This window comes from Labeo rohita, chromosome 5 (genome assembly GCF_022985175.1).
Source record: "Labeo rohita strain BAU-BD-2019 chromosome 5, IGBB_LRoh.1.0, whole genome shotgun sequence".
In the NCBI taxonomy this organism is placed as follows: Eukaryota; Metazoa; Chordata; class Actinopteri; order Cypriniformes; family Cyprinidae; genus Labeo; species Labeo rohita.
This window is the reverse complement of record NC_066873.1, coordinates 35811355-35831240: the sequence shown is the minus strand read 5'-3', so window position 1 is coordinate 35831240 and position 19886 is coordinate 35811355. Positions and strand designations below refer to the sequence as shown.

At 35.6% G+C, this 19886-nt stretch overlaps 1 protein-coding gene across 1 annotated transcript in view; it reads left to right on the top strand.

The window, feature by feature from the left end:
• Nucleotides 1-19886, top strand: part of LOC127165389 (uncharacterized) — a 95285-nt gene that overhangs the window by 13506 nt on the left and 61893 nt on the right. Inside the window, exons 2-3 of the mRNA XM_051109979.1 lie at nt 43-297; nt 1317-1404. Of these exons, the coding sequence (XP_050965936.1) occupies nt 43-297; nt 1317-1404 (343 nt within the window). The remainder of the gene's footprint in view (nt 1-42; nt 298-1316; nt 1405-19886) is intronic.

Below are 19886 nucleotides of genomic sequence, written 5' to 3'. Positions count from 1 at the left end.
AAATTAATTTAATAATTGTGTCTTTTTGTGTTCCTTCACCAGTCCGGTGGACAGTTCTCGATTTGGGTCTTCTGGTAACCTTAGCCAAGCCAGTTCCCAGTTCAGCTCTGAGCCAGAAGAACAAAGCTATTCAGATGCTCAGATTAGGCCTTCTGTTGTTGCTCAATCTCTTCCAGCCTCAGGTGACACAGAAAAAGGAGAAAGAGAGATACTACCAAATGTTGAGAAAGAAGTACAAGAAAAGAATACGCCCAAGCCTGTTGCTAATCAAGGGAAAAAGCCAGAGAGGCAGCACAGGTAAGTGTTGCACAGTACTAAAAGGTGCATTGTTTGACCCTTTTTAATTGATTTTAATTGTAATGTAACTTTAGAATATTTACACATTGTTTCATTACAGTGATGTACCTTGCAGTTCTGTCAGAAAATGCAACACTTCTCTCAGAATATTGTTCCAGTTGCAAATGTTTTGGTGTTTATGTGCTTATTGTTTTTGTTTGCACTGCAACAACAAACAAACAGAGAATAAAAATCAAACTTGATGAAATTTCACACAGAACTCAAAAATGGACTGGTTAAAATTATTGGCACCTTGTCAAAATTGTAAGAAATAATTGCTTTTCAAGCATGTGATGCTCCTGTAATTTGTATTTAGACACACCTGTGACAAGTAACAGGTGTGGGCGATATAGTAATCACACTTGCAACCAGTTAAAATGGAGAAAAGTTGACTCAACCTTTGTGTTGTGTGTCAAACTGAGCATGGAGAAAAGAAAGAAGTGTAAGGAGTTGTCTGTAGATTTGAGAGAAAAAATGTGGGAAAACATGGACAATCTCAAGGCTACAAGTCCATCTCCAGAGATCTTAATGTTTCTGTGTCCACTGTGCACAATAACATCAAGCGTTTTACAGCCCATGGCACTGTAGCTAACCTCCCTGGACATGGACGGAAAAGCAAAATTAATGAAAAATTACAATGAAGGATTGTTTGAATGGTGGATAAAGAACCCTGATTAACTTCCAAACAAATTTAAGCTGATCTGCAGACAAAAGGTACAACAGTGTTCATCTAAATGAAAAGGGACACTATGGTAGGAGACCCAGGAGGTCAAATTTCTGAGGGAAGGGTTGCATTTTCTGACAGAATTGCAAGGGTGCTGATATTATTATTTTATATCAGAATCTGAATTTCAAAACTGCATCTACAAATTATATGTAAATGCTTAATATACTCTTCCAGGAAATTGACCAAAAGTGTAGTTACAGTGAATGATTTTATCCACTTGGTTTTTATCTCTGTTTTAATTGTCTTTTTTCAGTTTCTATGAGGATGGACCACCTCCTTTCTCTCCTTCCCGCCTGCGCTGGCTGAAGGCCATCAATAAAGTCAGAGTGAAGCTGCATGAGGTAGGAGGGAAGGAACAAAACATATCTCACCTTTTCAAACAGTTAAAAAATATTCTTTCACTCGTTTGCTCTCTTGATATTTATCTAAACTCAACACGTCCTAGTTCTCTGCCCTTCTGCTGTCTGGTTGATTGAGATTCACATGACAAATTCAAAGTCACAGGCCACCATTGGGAATGAAAATAATGGCATTTCAGTTATTTCCAATGTTGATTCTTTTTGAATGGCCTGTATTTACAAGATTAGATAAAGAAATATGTGTCGTTTTATTTTTGAAAATTACTAGTTTGTGTCAAGCTCCCTGTTTTGTATGTAAAAGAAACTCTTTGCTATTGAGTTGTCATATCTGTGTTGTATATTTGTTTTGTTTTTATGTGTTCGTTTGTGTATGTGTGTTTATACTGAGAGAGAGAGAGAGAGAAAGATATTCAAAATGATTGCAAACAGCCACTGAATGTATGTGTCATTGTAAGTGTCTTTTTACTTACTTAAGCTTTTCTCTGAGTCATACTCTGGGTGCTTTTGTAATTGAAAGAATTGTGTGCCTCCCAATATGCTCTGCTATTGTTTAGCTGTGGTCTGATTTGGATTTAAGATTTTTTTATGTCTATTTTTTTATATTGTTTGACGTGTACTGCTGGAAAGGCTGTAGGTTGCTTGTAGCTTTGATTTAATTCATTCTCCCACAGTACTAGATGATTGTTAACCCTGCAGAGGAAGGCTTTTTTAAAATTAAGATTAGATGGTTATGTACTACTACTTTTTGGTGCAGTGTAACGACTGGTTCCCTCAGTAACCTCATTATACAAAATAGAATATTTGAGACACCTTCAAAGGGTCATTTAAAGATTCTCCAAAGGGTTCCACCAGTGTGGCATTCTGAGAAATGCCTCAATTTTCTTTGTCTTTTTTATAGTATAACATTGTCAGTGCAGAGTTTGTCATATAGAATTAACATTGTGTCCTTGAATGGTCTTTAGAGGCACAAGGTGGAGGGGGCAGGTTCAGTAGGTATAAGAAAAGAAGAGAAATGGCAATGACAGAGATGACACTCTTTGTACATCAAAACATGCTGCCAAGTTGTTGTTGTTGTTGTTGTTGTTGTTGTTTTTGTAGTTTAACAATAGCAATGCCACTAGAAAAATCAGATAATAGAAGAGATGTAATAGGTTAAAGAAACAGTTTAAAAAAATGACAAAAAAAAGTAGGGATGTACTGGAATGAAAATTCTAGGCTTAAACAGGCACTGAAAATTCTGAATGCCCTTGGCTAAAAAACGAAAACCAAAAACCAAAAAATAATTTTTGTTTTAGAAAAATATAGTAGTCAAAGTAATTTGTAAGACTTTTTTTAATTTAACTTAGTATTTAACTTAAGCATTGTTTAAAAATTACTACATGTCTGGCTTACAATGAACCCAAAATAGGTTTTATTATTAAAGATTCAGACACATAATTACAAAACGCGTCAGCAATATTCAAAACATGAACATTTTTGACCCTGGACCACAAAACCAGTTATAAGGGTCAAATTTTTGAAATTGAGATTTATGCATCATCTGAAAGCCAAATAAATAAGTTTTAAGGACCGAGATACAACTGTTTGAAAATGTGGAATCTGAGGGTGCAAAAAAATCGAAATATTGAGAAAATAACCTTTAAAATGGTCCAAATGAAGTACTTAGTGTAATGCATATTACTAATCAAAAATTAAGTTATGATATATTTATGGTAGGAAGCTTACAAAATATTTTAATGAAACATGATCTTTACTTAATATCCCAATAATTTTTGGCGTAAATGAATGATCGATGATTTAGAACCAAACAATTTATTTTTGGCTATTGCTTTTTGTTATCGCTGTTGTTTTCTATGTAGTCATGATTCATGTAAAACTTAGTTATTGGTCTACGTTGATATTTGCAATCTGCCTCAGCAGCTGTGTCCTCTGATGCATGCAGCTGCTAGCGGGAGGGACCGTAGTGATGGGTGATCGCTCTATTGAGACAAAGACAGTGACAGGGAAAGTGTTGGGCAGAAAAGTCGTGTCCAAATGATCACTATTTTTCTGCTGACAGCTTAAACAGTACGTTCTGCACTTAATGTTTGGAATATTTGTACAATTTCTTTATTAATGGATCTGAAGCGCAGAGGGTGTTCCTTTAGCATGTTTTGTGTACTGTATGTTTGCATTATGTTGTTTTAAGTTAAGTACTAGAGACAAGTATCAAAACGGACAAGCAAGACAGACTGTGATTTTATATATATATATTAATACATAATCCAAAGTGCTGAATATTTCTTTGTTTAAAATAGCCATTTTATCTCAATGAGAAGTAATTTGCCATGGCAACTAAGTGGCATTACTATGGAAACACAACCTTGATTGTTGCATGTGGAGCCACCCTTGGGCACCTTTTATATGCATATTTCATGTAGTTTGACTGGATCCAGACAAAACCATTGATCATACTACATTTCTCTTTTTTAAAGACATTAAGTGCTGGTTCAAATTGCTGTCACATGTCTTGAGAATGACTTCAACCCATTATTAGCAGCTTAGCTGTAGTGTTTTATTCATGTGGGCGATTTCATACAGGATTTAGGAAGTGAATTTAAATATCCGTTTTTAGATAATTTTGATAGATGTCATTATGTTGTCAACACATTTCCTGAAATGTTCATACTGAAATGATTATGCATGGTAGGAGTCTGTTTATTTTCTTTGAGGTGACCTGGTAGTGACAAGCTTTTATACTAATTAAATCTGACTATAATCACTGGTTGTTGTGGTAACCATTAGTATCCAGCTTTTTAGTTTTAATGCAAAGATTCAAAGCGGTGATTTAAAATCACACTGCTTGCAGTGATAAATGTTTTGTGGAAGTGTTAAGAGTACGTTGAATAATAAATGAATTAGTGCACTTAATTTTAACAGCTGTAAAGCATGAATGGAGTCCCTAATGCTGCTTTAAATTGCATTGAAATCAACTGTGTGTACTCATTTTTTTTTTCACTTCCATTTAACAGGCACACTGTCATAGACTAATTGCAGGGACAGTCTCGCTTGGGAACCCCAGGTTAAGGAACTTGTGCAAGGACAAAATACAACTGTAGCAAATCTTGACTGGCTAATTATTTAGAATAATTTCAGATTAATCAGTTGTGACCCATGCTGGCAAAATAAGTCGGAATGCGCGCAGTCTAATTTTCAGCTATAGGTTTTGGTCAAATTTGAGGTTTTCACAAAAATTAGTTCATTGAATCCTCTTCTAATGCTCCATATAGAAATTAAACATCTAAAATGATCTTTATTTGTATGTTTTCTGAGAGAAGTACCTTTTTCTCTGCTCACTTGATGACTGCTGCTTCTCACCACAAATTGTAGGTCTATTGTTGCATACCGCAGCATTCCAGCTTTGTGAATATTGGACCACAAAAACCAGTCATAAGTGTAAATTTAGAACAATATTTGGCCAAGATACAATTATTTGAAAATCTGGAATCTGAGGGTGCAAAAAATCTAAATATTGAGAAAATCGCCTTTAAAGTTGTCTAAATGAAGTTCTTAGCAATGCATATTATAAATCAAAAATTAAGTTTTGATATATTTACGGTAGGAAATTTACAAAATATCTGATGTATATATGTATATACAATGGAATATGATCTTTACTTAATATCCTAATGATTTTTGGCATAAAAGAAAAATCAATCATTTTGACACATACAATGTATTTTTGGCTATTGCTACAAATGAAGAGTTCAGATGCAAAACCACCTAAAAGCCATCTCGGTCAAAAATGAGATAATGATACTGAGTGAATGCTCCTGACAGTATAGGCAGACAGATAGTATACGTCCATCAAATACTTTTACTAAATTCCAGCTTCAGCCCAATCAGAAGTACCAGTACTTGCATAGAAACCTATATAAAGTAGCCAGAAAGAAATGCTAATTTTAAAGAAATTCGACAGATGGATTTAGAGACTTTTGCATCTGAACTTTTCAAATATACCCATGCTACTTAAGACTGGTTTTGTGGTCCAGGGTCACATATAGTAATTATTAATATGAAAAGAATTAGAGGAAAATATGCAATGTTGCTTGGCGATTTTGCTTTGGAAACTTCAGAAAACTTTAACTCAATCTTTTTTTTTTGTCCGATTCCAAAAAGTCATATATCATTTTGAAGGAATTTTAATGGAAAATGAAAACAAAAAGAAACTCATTTTGCCAGCACAGGTCCGATCCTGATGCAGGATCTGGCATTCTAAAGTAAAACCTGGATGCACTGTGCCTTGTTTACAAGCTTAAAATTAAGTTTAAACCACTGATGTCGCAAGGACTATTTTAACAATGTCCTCACGGGCATTTCTGGGCATTGACAGTGTGAGTTGCATTGCTGTCTATGCAGGGTCAGAAAGCTCTCGGATTTAATAAAAAAATATCATAATTTGTGATCCGAAGATGAACAAAGGTCTTACGGGTTTGGAATGACATAAGGGTGAGTCATTAATGACAGAATTTTCATTTTTGCGTGAACTATCCCTTTAAGGCAGCTTTCATTGTTTTTGTTTTTTTGTATCACATCGCACTTGATTATGAAATTGTGTGAGACTCAAATAAAGTAGCAATCTTTTTGATTTGAAGCAATTTTGACTTAAACACATTTAAGATGAGTGTCCTTGTTATATTCGTGACAATATAAGAGGACAGTAGATGGGAAAGATGACGAGAGCTGAAAGCTGAAAGATGATGGCGTCAGATTTGTCCTGCAGGATTAAAACTGAATTTGAACAGTGAAATGATAAAGGCTTATTTGAACAATGCTTCTGTCTGTTTGTTAGCTCTTATAGTGTAAATTTCACATTTCTTCTTACCACACTTAAGAAATGGCGAGGCATCTAGCAACAGCGCACATACACACTTTCCCCGGTGGAGTTGAAGCGTTTTTTTTTTTTTCTCATAAGATTGATGACTTTGTTCTAGTGACTTAGTAACCACAAGAATAATTATTTGGACATTACTCCTCTTTGTTTTTTATCCAGATATTTAGTACATGTTAAAAGCTTTTTGTGCATATGAATTTAGTTCCAGTGCATTCTCTGGGAAGATTTATGCATCACTGATATTTTAATACAAATATAAATTCAAATACTAAACTTTTTCTTTTATACAAAACATAAAGGCACACAAAGAGCATATAGAACACGGATCTGTTTATGTAGGCCAGTTTTTTTTTTCTTTGTGAAATTGAGGACAGAATATATTTATTTATATTCCAGACCGGACGGACATTAATATCCTTCAGACTTCAAATCACTATGCCCATTACAATAGTCATCCTCAGAGCTGGAAAACCCTAGAGAGATGGAAGGGAGAAGATGTGTCAAAGGAAATCAGAGCGATAGAGAGAGAGAGGGAGAGAGAGAATGGAGCGAATGAATTGGATAAGGAAGAGTTTCTGACTCTGAGTAGTGGGTATGCACAGAATACTAACAGGAAGGAATCAAAGGCCTGTAGGATGACATTGGCTGAAAGTCACCAAAGAAATTCACCCCTCCCAATCGCACCTCGGCTTCCTTTTCCTGCTGATTTCCCTACAGCGTCCGCAGAACCTGTGATAACACTGTGACAGTCTTTACTTCTCCAATGTTGTCTCCCTAATCAGAAGATCAAAGAGAAAATGCCTAGAGGGAGTGCGGGTGTGAAGCGGTGAATGGTATGCCATCCAGTAGCTTGTGTATATGGTTGATGGATCATCGATCAGGCAGTATACTGGATTTTTTATTTTTTATTTTACTCCTTGGATTTCTCTAATTAATCAATTGGATTTTTAAATCTGTATATATTAGTGATACAAATATAAGGGATAATGCACATATACTCAACCACTTTGAATAAAAAAACATTCAGAGTGATAAAAGATCCTCATGTTGGGGTCCTAATCACCTGCTATTTTGTGAGTTGAACTATGAATATACAGGTGCATCTGAAAAAAATTAGAATGTTGTGGAAAAGTTAATTTATTTCAGTAATTCAACTCAAATTGTGAAACTTGTGTATTAAATAAATTCAGTGCACACAGACTTAAGTAGTTTAAGTCTTTGGTTGTTTTAATTGTGATGATTTTGGCTCACATTTAGCAAAAACCCACCAATTTACTTAACAAATTAGAATATGGTGACATGCCAATCAGCTAATCAACTCAAAACACCTGCAAAGTTTTCCTGAGCCTTCAAAATAGTCTCTCAGTTTGGTTCACTAGGCTACACAATCATGGGGAAGACTGCTGATCTGAATGTTGTCCAGAAGACAATCATTGACACCCTTCACAAGGAGGGTAAGCCACAAACATTCATTGCCAAAGAAACTGGCTGTTCACAGAGTGCTGTATCCAAGCATGTTAACAGAAAGTTGAGTGGAAGGAAAAAGTGTGGAAGAAAAAGATGCACAACCAACCGAGAGAACCGCAGCCTTGAGAGGCTTGTCAAGCAAAATTGATTCAAGAATTTGGGTGAACTTCACAAGGAATGGACTGAGGCTGGGGTCAAGGCAACAAGAGCCACCACATACTGACGTGTCATGGAATTTGGCTACAGTTGTTGTATTCCTCTTGTTAAGCCACTCGTCAGACGTCAGAGGCGTCTTACCTGGGCTAAGGAGAAGAAATGGACTGTTGCCCAGTGGTCCAAAGTCCTCTTTTCAGATGAGAGCAAGTTTTGTTTCGTTTGGAAACCAAGGTCCTAGAGTCTGGAGGAAGGGTGGAGAAGCTCATAGCCCAAGTTGCTTGAAGTCCAGTATTAAGTTTCCACAGTCTGTGATGATTTGGGGTGCAATGTCATCTGCTGGTGTTGGTCCGCTGTGTTTTTTGAAAACCAAGGTCACTGCACCCGTTTACCAAGAACATTTAGAGCACTTCATGCTTCCTTCTGCTGACCAGCTTTTTAAAGATGCTGATTTTATTTTCTAGCAGGACTTGGCACCTGCCCACACTGCCAAAAGCACCAAAAGTTGGTTAAATGACCATGGTGTTGGTGTGCTTGACTGGCCAGCAAAGTCACCATACCTGAACCCCATAGAGAATCTGTGGGGTATTGTCAAGAGGAAATTGAGAAACAAGAGACCAAACAATGCAGATGAGCTGTAGGCCACTGTCAAAGAAACCTGGGCTTCCATACCACCTCAGCAGTGCCACAGACTGATCACCTCCATGCCACGCCGAATTGAGGCAGTAATTAAAGCAAAAGGAGCCCCTACCAAGTATTGAGTACATATACAGTAAATTAACATACTTTCCAGAAGGCCAACAATTAACTAAAAATGTTTTTTTTTTTTTTTTTTTTTTTTTTCTCGGATTTAATAATTATAATTTAATAATTCAATCTAATTTGTTGAGATGAATTGTGGGTTTTTGTTAAATGTGAGCCAAAATCATCACAATTAAAAGAACCAAAGACTTAAACTACTTCAGTCTGTGTGCATTTAATTTATTTATTACACAAGTTTCACAATTTGAGTTGAATTACTGAAATAAATGAACTTTTTCACGACATTCTAATTTAATGAGATGCACCTGTATTTCTGCTGCAATGTCTTCAAGTTGAACCAAACTTTTATTTTGACATGTTGTCGTAAATACCTTTACACTTTTGTGTGTATATGACATGATGCTAGTTTTACTCGAATGAGTAAGGTAAAATCAGTGGTGGATGAAGTACACAAATCAAGTACTTGAGTAAAAGTACAGATATGTATAATAAAATATTGTTCCAATAAAAGTAAAAGTGCTCCTTTTTCATTTTTACTTGAGTGAAAAAGAATCAGTTAAAAAGAATCAGTTTGTGATGAAAATAACAGTACGTTTCGTCAGTTAGTTTACCTACAAATCACTGCATTTCTTACAAATTTCTTCTCATTTGAAATTGGATACAGATGAAGTAGCACAGTAGGTTTACATTTGTTGAATGCATTATTGAGAGAGCTATTGCGTGTGAATAAGTGTTGTACTTGTTTAAATCACACTTTATTCAGTATCTTGAAGGAGCAAACAAATTCATTGAAAACTATACCTTTCTGCTCATGTTCATTGCTAGTCTTCACATTCTTTTTGATTTGAGTGATCCATCTCTATCAAGCTATCTAAATAAGCTATGTTTAACATGTGAATTCTTGCTAAATATGCAGTTATATTATGGGTCGTTGTCATGAATTGTACTCATGATGGAGCGATGCTGGAGCGCTCTTGGAGCGAGTGAAAACCACGTCACTCCGACTTTTAAAATATCCGCTCCTCACTCCATTAAAAATCACTCTGCTCGCATACTCTGGTCCACAACAGCTGGTGCGTGATGTGTTAACGTGCTCTGGCACATATACAAGAGCAAGCATCCATAACTTCAGTTGATCAGCCTCAAAAGTTGGGAGTCGGTGAAAAGTCAACACTCCCAGATGAATTTGCGCAAGCAAATATAATCTTTTAGTTTTTAATCCGTTGCAACAATCAGAACAGTTGGACATTGCGGTGGATCAGAGGTCAAAAATTATATAAATACTGTTCAGTTTCTTGCACAGAATGATTGTTTCGTGTCTTAACACCTCAATGTATCGTCACGAACCACAGGGTTTAATTTGGTTTTGTTTGTGTATGTTTCTTTGACTCAAAAAATGGCATTGACTGCCATTATATGACTGACAGACTGCAACGGTTTGAGTTAAAATTCTTTGTTTGTGTTCTACTGAAGAAACAAAGTCACCTAAATCTTGGATGCCCTGGGGGTAAAAAGATAAACATCAAATTTTCATTTTTGGGTGAACTGTCCCTTTAAAGCATCCGTATTGGAATCTCAAAGGTATATATTAGTATCTAAAACCCTGATAGCTTTTGTACCTTTTTTTTCTAAAGGTTATATGACTTTATTTATTCTATGGAACTTTTTTGTCTATTATATGAAAATTTGAACAAAATAGGTTTATAAACAACATTACAACCCACTGACTTTATGCACAAAATGATTCATATTCTTGTATTCTACTGAAGAAAAAAAACAGTTTTGAAACTACATGAAGGTGGATAAATAACAATTTTGTTCATGGATGAACTAATCCTTGAAGCAGTTTTTCTAGCAAAAATTACATGAAAAACTTGCTGCACACATGATGCAACTCATCTAGCACTTTGGACACAGCGACGAGATGATGTCATAGTGAGAGGAAGAAGAGTTGTAGGAGCGATGTGGAGTGTGTGCAAGCCTCCGCAAGGGGGAGGAAAAGAGAGAGAAACAGATGGATGGAGAAGTGAAGAGTGAATAAGGCAGAAGTGTGAGGAAGAGAGAGAGAGGGAGGAGGAGAATGGGTGAAAGTGTGTGAACACTCACACACAGCTGAGGGTGGATGTGTTCTTAGCAACAAGCCAGAGGAGTGTAGGAGGAAGAGACTGGAGAATCAGAGATAGAGGAGTGGAACACTGACACAAATGTGTATGAAGGAGCAGGAATACAAATTACTATATATTTGAATGAATTATAGTTTGTCAGTAATTGAAATGAGAAGATGGGACTGAGGAGCTTGCCAGGACTGTACAGACTCATTTAACTTGTGCTGTAATAGAGATCATAAGCTACTGACAGTCATATTTCTTAAGTTAACTTATTGGATTACTGCGGAAGCTGCCTGGAGCTTTGGATAATGTGGGTTTAGACTCAATCTGTCATTTTCACTATATTTCTGACATTTATTTTACCTTGGTACTTGTTCAGTTGCTTTTCATGGACTTTGTACACTGGAATCACAATGTGGAGCTCTCTTTTTGATTCAACTCTGTTGGAAATTCGTCACTATGTTTTTCACATGCATTTGTGGTTTAACTGATTTCTGCACCTTCAACGTGGTAAGTTAAATATTAAATATCTTTAAATAATATTTTAGATTGGTATTTAGAGAATTTATCTGTAAAAGCTTGCAACATTATTTTACAAAAGGTTTTACTTAATTTTCTATATTTTGTGCCACTCTTTAAAAAAGTTATTGTTTATAATATTACTAAGGAAAATTTTAATTCATTTCTCCATGTTCTCTATTGACTGTATGTAGTTTTATGCAATTGAAACATGTTTAATAAGTAACCTAATTATGTGAATACTTTCCTCTCTTATCTAAGATGTCATGTATTCATTGATTAAAAGTTTGAGTGTTGCTTAGTGATACTTTTCTATAATCTAATGTGTGTCCTGTAGTATAGACATTGGAGCTGGTTGTCTCTATCATTTTTGTATTATTAGTTGCAGTGACTGTGCAGTGAAGTCAACAGGTTGTTCTACCAGCATTATGCTTGCGTTTCTTTTCGAATGTGTGGCAGATTTAATATTTACTTATTTACCAAGTTAAGTTCAAAGGTCATGTTATATGTACTGATCAACAAGCTCTTCAATGTTGACTTTCTGTGCATTTCTGGCCTTTTATTCTTGAATGAGCTTCTGTGAATACACTAAGTAGGCATGCCATTGAAAGGCCGAATACAGAGTTCATGAGTAATGGATAATGGTGCCTGTGGCTGCATGTGTTTGTGAGTTCAGCATGACCTGTGTGGCAGGCAGCCAGAATAAGACCTTGTAAACATTGTTAACAACGGTGCTGCTTAACATCACAGAGATTATTGAGTTTGCCAGAAAGGAGAGGTAATATTTTACACACATAATTCCTCCACATAATTCCTGACTACTAGCATCCCTGACATCATTTCTGACTATTAGCTTCTCATTTGGAGCTGCCTTTTGATGACAGGATCACTGACGTGTAAAGCAGCTAATCACAAACATTTTTTTTCCTTACTCCTGGATCAGTTTTGTGCACCATTTTTTTGCAGCAAGCATCAGACAGTCTGTAAACAGACTGCAAACACATGGGTGTGCCATCTGAAGCTGACACAAGGTCTCATTATTAATATTCTGAGATCAGCTTCCCCTACCCAATCACTTACTGTTGACTCTTTAGTAACTTGTCAAAAAAATAAAAAATAAATTGTGCATCTCTGTATTAAATATTCTTCTCCTCCACACAATGTTATTTTGAAAAGTTCTTTTCTCTTTGTTCTTTTGCTTTGAGTGCTTAAAAAATGAAAACGGGGGGGGAAAAAAAACGCTGAAATGATCAATATTTGATGTATAGCTGATTGCAGTAAAGAATAGATTTGCCAAGGATGAATGTCTGGTCATTCCACTTGACTGTCTGGTTGAAATGATTGTGAAAAAAGAGAATGGGTGATTGGTCAGTGTGAGAGAAAGAGACATAGATTGAGACAGCAGTTTTCTATAGATGATTGTGATCTTATAGTGTCTTTGGTTGAAGTATAGTTATAATTGTATTACATTTTAAAGGAGACCTATTATGCCCCTTTTTTTTACAATATGCAGTATTACTATAAGGTGTTACCAGAATGTGTCTGTAAAGTTTCAGCTCAAAATACCCCACAGATCATGTATTATATCTTTTTGAAAATGCCTATTTTGAGTGGAAGAAGAACCATGCTGTTTTCATGCATATCTCTTTAAATGCAAATGAGCTGCTATTCCCCACCCCCTTTTTCAGAATAGGGCTGTGCCTTTACACAGCTTGTACCTGGGATTAGGGCTACGTGATTGACAAAAAATCAGAATTGTCGATTATTCCCTTGAAATTGTAATTGCAATTATTAATTACGATTATCACCATTTACATTAAATGATGTTTGGAATAGTTTTATACCACTGTTTGAAGCAGAGTACGTGAGTGGAGCGGCAACAATTTCCCCTCCGCGCTCCAAGCATTCAGTAATCACTCCACTCCGGGTTCACCATTTCCCACTCCCCACTCCGCTCCTCGCTCAGCTGATCAGGAACACCACTCTGGAAAATTTACGGCGAAAGTATTTCAGTATGTTTTGAAATATAACATAGCATATATTACAATAAAATAAAACAAAATAAAATACTAGGGGAGAAGTTTTGTGGCTTATTGGACCACCAAACAACATTTCCTACCACATTCCTATCAAGCTTATTACGTGGTTGTCAGCATTAAAAAGTTTTGTCTGCTTTTTTCAGTGCAAATTTTATTTGTAAAGGATGAAAATAATAGTTCATTTTTGTCAGTTATTTTATCTACGGATTGCTGCATTTCCTACAGATTTCTGCTCATTCGAAATCAGATACAGATGAAACAGCGCTGTAAGATTACATTTAATTGAATCCATTATTGAGATAGCAGCTGCGTGTGTAAATAAGTATTGTACCTGTTTAAATCATGCTTTCATCTGAAAATATTTAGTATCTAGAAGGAGCAAACAAGTTCATTGAAAACTATCCTCCTAAACCTCCCGCTCATGTACATTGCTGTCATTATAATCTTCACATTCTTTCAGGGCTCAGTGATCCATCTATACAAAGCTAGCTGACTATGTTTAACGTGCAAGTTCTTGCTAAACTTGCAGTTGTATTACAGGCCGCTGGCATGAATTGTACTCGTGATGGAGTGGTAGTGAAGCGCTCTTGGAGCAAGTGAAAACCACAACGCTCCGGCTTTTAAAAAAATCTTTGAAAAATTACATAATTGTGGCATCTGTAATTGTAATCACGATTAAAAATTCAATTAATTGTGCAGCCCTCCCTGGGATACTCTGCTAAAAAACGTCTGTTTGGTTTTTATTATCATGTCTGTCGCACTGAAATCAAGCGTATTAAACCATATTAGTTTGAACTTCTGATATGTGGTTTTCTGAGTGCACACATCCAAAGCACACGCACAGAAAGCAGTTGTCACACAGCATGTGAGTAAGTTCTCCAAGGTGAGTTCTCTTTCATGTCTTATTGCGCTTAAATTGTCAAATACACAAAAGTTTGTTAAAAACACAGGAGTTACAAAAACAGTCAAGTATGTCTGGAGGTATACAGTTGGGAAAGAGATTGCATGTTTATATTAGATCTGTGTGGCACGTAATATAATAATAAGATCCCCATCCTACGTCACAGCGGTAGTGAAACCTTATGCACTAATTTTTTTTTTTTTTTTTTCACATGCTTGTAGAGAAAGACTTACCAAAACAAAGTTACTGGATTGTTCTTTTTCACATTTTCTTTAGGTAGATGCACTGGGGAACTGGTTATAGCACTTAAACAGGAAAAAGTCAGATTTTCCTGATGTCACCTTTAATATAAATGTATAATATTTTCACATTTTGTATTGTCTGTCCAGAGTTCTTCCATTAGTGTGAATGGAACATGCAGATTTCAGTCTTCTATGTGTGTGCTGTAGAAAGTGTGTCTTCTATATGTAGCAAGGTCACAGTGTCTGGTAGTGATGACAGAAACACATGTATTTGAACTGAATTTAAAGCTCACTGCAAGTGAAGATTAATTAAAAGCCCTGGCTTTCATCACATTGTGCTTTATACCTACAAACAATTACTCTGTTTCGTTTGTAATACAGTACTGTACATGAAAGATGAGATGTGCAAAGCTGGGAGCTCTGAAGGAGTCATTACCAATTAAAATTCCAATTAATCTTACAGTCACGAACAAGCTGTTTTTTTTAAACAGCTCTTTAACCCTCTACTGCATGATGTTGGTAGCACACATTTTCTTCAGTTTGGCAATAAATGGTTAATGCATATTGATGACCATTGTCTTTATTGTTTGTTTATTGAAGTATTTATTGAATTGTAATTATTAATGCATGGTGCACCATGCAGAAGTTACACTTTTTGGCTTTGAATCACTGCCCTAAGGATAAAATGTTTCGTTTTTTTTTTCACCAAATTAATTATTTTTATTGTTTTTTTGTTGTTGTTGTTGTTGTTGTTGTTGTTGTTTTTTACACCCAGCAAACTCATTTTTGCAAGTCATATACAGTGCATGCATAATTATTAGGTATGTTGATATTTCCAAGTACATTTTAACAATTTCAAACCACATCAATCTTAATAACCCTTATTAATTTTGTATTTAATCATTTATAAGTGATGTATAATTGTCCATGAAGGGTGGAAGTGTAAAACTTCTTATATTCAGGTGTGCATATTTATTAGCACGTTTTCTTTTACAGATAAAATGAGCGAACTCGGACTGAAAAGTTAAAAATTATTAAATGCCCATGAGGAAGATGTAATTCTAATGTAATACTAGATTTTGTAGAGTTAAGGCATGACCATTGGACAGCAAAATGCTCATTGGGTCAGCACAGTCAGAAAAAAAACAGGTGGAGAAGAAAAGACACATGTTTTAACTGCAAAAGAATTAAGAATTAAGATGAAGAATTACAATTTTAAGAATAAAGGTGTTTTACGATGGCATAGAAGAACCTTTTTTGTCTAAATGGTACCATAAAGAACCTTTAACATGTGAGGAATCTTTCTGTTTCACGAAAGGTTCTTTGTGGTGAAAAAGGTTCTTCAGACTGTTAACGGGTAAGAAAGAGATGGTTCTTTAAAGAACCTTTGACTGAATGGTTCTTTGTGGAACCAATAATCGTTCTTCTGTGGCATCACTGTGAAGAACCTTTTAAAGCACCTTTATTTTCCAGAGTAAATTTAAACCATCAGGAACCATTTAGTTTTCAGCGCCACTGTTTTTAAGAACTTCAACCTACCTGGAGTCTCCAGAAGTACAAGGTGTCAGATTCTCAGAGACTTTGCTTGGTTAAAAAAAATCCTCACTTGCCGAAGTGTTGTGAAATACATGAAGACATTTTTTTTTTTTTTTTTTTTAATGGGCTTAATAGACCGATAAGTTGAGAGTAACTCTTGAAGAACCAGCACCACATTCTCTTGTACCACTCTCTCAAGAGTTTATCTTCCAGAATATGGCAGTACATTTTGGGAGTTTATTTTTAGTCTGTCCCCTATCCTGAAAAGTCTGTTTTGCAGAGATAGACTAAAATGGACTCCCAAAACTTACTTCCAGATTCTGGTAGATAAACACTCCAGAATTCCAGAATTCTTCTTGTGGTACAAGAGGATGTGATGCTGGACCTTCAAGAGTCACTCTCAACTTGTCCATAAAGCCTGTAAAAAAAAATCAGTCTTCAGGTATTTCACAAAACTTCAGCATGTTATTCTTATTAAGTGAGGGTCATTTTTTAGGATTACTAAACCAAGCACAGTCTCTGAGTCTCCAGTCTCCAACTAGGTTGCAGTTCTGGAAAATGGTGGTGCTGAAGACTAAATGGTTCCTGATGGTTTTGCACCTAATTCCTTAATTCGTAATTCTTTTGCAGTTAAAACATGTCTTTTCTTCTCCACCTGTTTTTTCTGACTGTGCTGACCCAATAAGCATTTTGCTGTCCAATGGTCATGCCTTAACTCTGCAAAATCTAGTATTGCATTAGTATTGCATCTTTCTCACGGGCATTTAATAATTTTTGGCTTTTCAGTTTGAGTTAATTCTCTTTTAACGCTCATTTTATCTGTAAAAGAATACGTGCCTAATAATTATGCACACCTGAATATAAAGAGTTGTTCACTTCCATCAATTAGAAATAAATAAATACAAAATTAATAGTAGTTATTAAGACTGATGTGGTTTGGAATTAGTAATACGTGCTTGGGGGGGGGAAATATGACCAGAATATCAACATGCCAAATAATTACACACACACACTGTAAATTATTTGTATATAATGAGAATTTGCCTGAAATGTCTGTTGCCTAGGAGAAACTTTCTTTTTTTTTTTTTTTTTTTTTTTTTTTTTTTTTTTTTAATAATTTGCTTTTGATTATGGTAATAAGGTCTGTTTTTATTGGAATTCTGCAATGTCTGCAACAGAAGGTTAAGAATAGCATTGTGTAGCATCCTCCGGACAACTGTAGGGCTGGGTGAAATGACACTGAAATGGTTTTAGCTGCCCCCAGTGAAACATTCCTCAAGCACTCAGTGTCACAGATGCCTCACTTTGGCTGGCACCTCCTCTCTTGTTTTTTTTTTCTTGTTTTTTTTTCTACCTTCCTGTTTCAATGCCTCCCTGAGGTAAATGTGCTCCACTCTTAAATGTTAGTGTTGTAAGTGGTAGTTTGTTTACCCTCTGCTTTCTCCTCCCAGCATGCTTCTGTTTGTTCTGTGTCTTTGTCTTCCGCACTTTTAGGTAGATGGAAAACCCATGCATTGAAGATTTGAGCAAAATACATAGGTGCAGAATGGTCTTACCTTTAGCCCTTGTGCTTCAGTGATCTCAAAGAGCCACATTAGTGTGCTTCTCACTGTGCTTATGTGGATCACTCATCCCTGAATGCCCTTACCTACAGTGAATGACAGAAAGAGAGCGAGAGGGAAAGACAAGGTGAAAAGGCGAGACAGAGAGGAATGCAAGCAGACTAGTGAAGCGTAAGGCTGTGTAAACAAAATGTGGCATAAAAAATGTTTGGCTTTTTAAAACTCCCATCCAGTTGTTGCTAGTTAGACGAGCTTGAGTGTACAAACGAGACAGGAGATGCAAACGGACTAAGGTATGTATCACATATGAGTGATATAACCTCAACTCACACTTTCAACACCACGTCTAACACTGTGGTTTAACCATACTATAACTGTCTTCTCTCAGCCTCACTTGTCCAATCTAACACCACCTGAGAGAGACATACTGGACCATGTACTTATTTGTGAGAGACTGCTAAATTATGCAGTTGGTGCCTGTCAAAAAAATATGCAGCATGCAGACTCGTAGAACAAGGGTGTCAATATAAGAAATAAGCATAATAACTCTGTCAAGAGTTATACCAGCTTAACATCCAGTCGCTTTGTAATTCCTGATTGCCTGTGTAACTTTTCTTATTAAGCTGATGCTTGGGAGCAGATAACAGTATTGAAAAAGTAAAGATGAAAAAACAGAAGAGAAGAATTTTATGCAGTTAATTGCCATCTTTATATAGAGATATCTATCTATATACAGAGAACCTGACTGCAGGTATAGCACATGGTTTCCATAGCTACTGTTCCAGTGTCACATGATTTTGCACTAACATGTGACATTTTCTCTGCTTAATTGACTCTCCACAAGGAGTCGATGAGCCAGCATGCCTCTTCCAGTTATTTTTGTACTGAAATCCAAAAATGAATTAAATGTTCCTAAGTCTGTATTTTACAGGTTTGAAATATTCCTGTATCTATGACAAAATTGTATCTTGCTGTATTTAATATTTTAGTATACATAAAGAATGAGAACAGCTTTGCAAGTAGCACAAGTAGACCGGCAAGTAGCACAGGTATATTTGTAGCAGTAACCAAAAATGTATTGTATGGGTCAAAATTAGTGATTTTTCTTTTATGCCAAAAATCATTAGAATATTAAGTAAAGATCGTGTTCCATGAAGATATTTTGTAAATGTCCTACCGTAAATATATGAAAACTTTGATTAGTAATATGCATTGCTAAGAACAGTGGTGGGAATAACAGCGTTATAAATAAACAGCGTTATTTTTTTCAGTAACAAGTAATCAAACGAAGTACTGTTTCCCCCGGCATTACTATAGTTTATTATAATAATATTATAATTTTATTTTTCAGTTCATCTGAATGGATGCGCAGTGTACCTGTATTTGACAAACCGTAACTCTAGTGTGAAGGCACACGTCTTGTCATCGCTTTGTCTTACACACACGCAAAGAAAGATACAGAGTGAGAGAGTCTTATATACTATGCAAAATGGACACGCTACATGTAAACCATATTCTTTGTTGTATTTTCCTCTCAAAATAATGAAGTTCCTTCAGAATTCTTCAGCTTTTAAGAACTGCCAGTTTCTCCAGTAGTAGGCAGAATTAATGCACAAACAGCAAACTCATTGGCTGACGCTCACCTATTATCCCTGTTTTGATTTCAGCAAATCAGTTCGAGCAAACGCAGACAACGTGACTTTTAGTTTTTTCCCTTTTTTATAGAAACACTAAATGACAAACAATATCTTACTCACCACCACCAATCGTAAGTTCAGTCAACATGACAAATATGCATTCATAGATGGTTATTCTAATTACTAAAAGTTCTAAATACTAATGTTTAATAACTTAAGATATTTATTATTAGTCTGTTAAATAAACAAAAAACATTTACTGGCCGATGGCAATTTTATTGCCAAGGTGTCTGTAGAAGGTTGATATTTACAATAATTTATTGAGTTTGATAGATGTCTCTCACGTTGTCTCACATCAACATTAAAATAGTGTAGATTAGTGTACAATTTTATTTTATTTTATTTTATTTAGTGTCCATTAGTGCGATATGCTCAATTTTCATGTCGTCCTATCGTCAGCCTATGAGATCGCCGATACACTATATTATTGTACTAATTTATTTAATTATTTACTTACTTAGTTTCACTGCCGGCAATGAACCAACACTAGCATAAGGCTAAAAGCAGCCTAATCTTTTCAATATGACTTAATTTGTGTTTAACATGATAACAGATTTAATAGAAACATTGCAAGTTACTGCTTAAAGGGGTCATCGGATGCAAAG